This window comes from Propithecus coquereli, unplaced genomic scaffold (assembly GCF_000956105.1).
Source record: "Propithecus coquereli isolate 6110/MARCELLA unplaced genomic scaffold, Pcoq_1.0 Scaffold106, whole genome shotgun sequence".
Taxonomy (NCBI): Eukaryota; Metazoa; Chordata; class Mammalia; order Primates; family Indriidae; genus Propithecus; species Propithecus coquereli.
The window spans coordinates 4,478,348-4,478,789 of record NW_012134525.1 but is presented as its reverse complement, the minus strand read 5'-3'; the positions used below and the strand labels follow the sequence as shown (position 1 = coordinate 4,478,789).

Here is a 442-nt window from a genome sequence, read left to right as displayed (position 1 = left end):
TACGTTTTATGGTTTCAATCTTTCACAATAAATATGTATTTATGTATTATTTAGTATTTAAAATGATATATTTTTAAAGCGGTAAAAAGCAATGAAAATATTCAAGGAAATTTTCTCAGAAAAGAGCAAATACCATGTTGTAATCTGCTAGTTGTCCTTGAAGCTCTTTGATTTCAACAGCTAAAGTTTCAGCCCTGCAAGCATAAAGTAAATATACAAATAAGCAGATGAACAATATGAACATAATGGATATAACTACAAATTCAGTATTGTAAGTATGAAATACTGAATGAGTTTTGAATACCTATTCAGTAGTATGAGCACATAAAAAAGATCTTGCATATTTTAGCTGCAAAATTACTCACCTCTTTTCATACGACAAATACACTGAATTCTCTTGATTGTACATTTCTATTTCTTTCTGAAGTTTATTAATTTCAGT

At 27.6% G+C, this 442-nt stretch overlaps 1 protein-coding gene across 1 annotated transcript in view; it reads right to left on the bottom strand.

Moving 5' to 3' along the window:
- Positions 1-442, bottom strand: part of IFT74 (intraflagellar transport 74) — a 111,195-nt gene that overhangs the window by 93,607 nt on the left and 17,146 nt on the right. The window contains exons 4-5 of the mRNA XM_012646308.1: positions 366-442; positions 134-194 (exon numbers count right to left, since the gene is read on the bottom strand). Of these exons, the coding sequence (XP_012501762.1) occupies positions 134-194; positions 366-442 (138 nt within the window). The remainder of the gene's footprint in view (positions 1-133; positions 195-365) is intronic.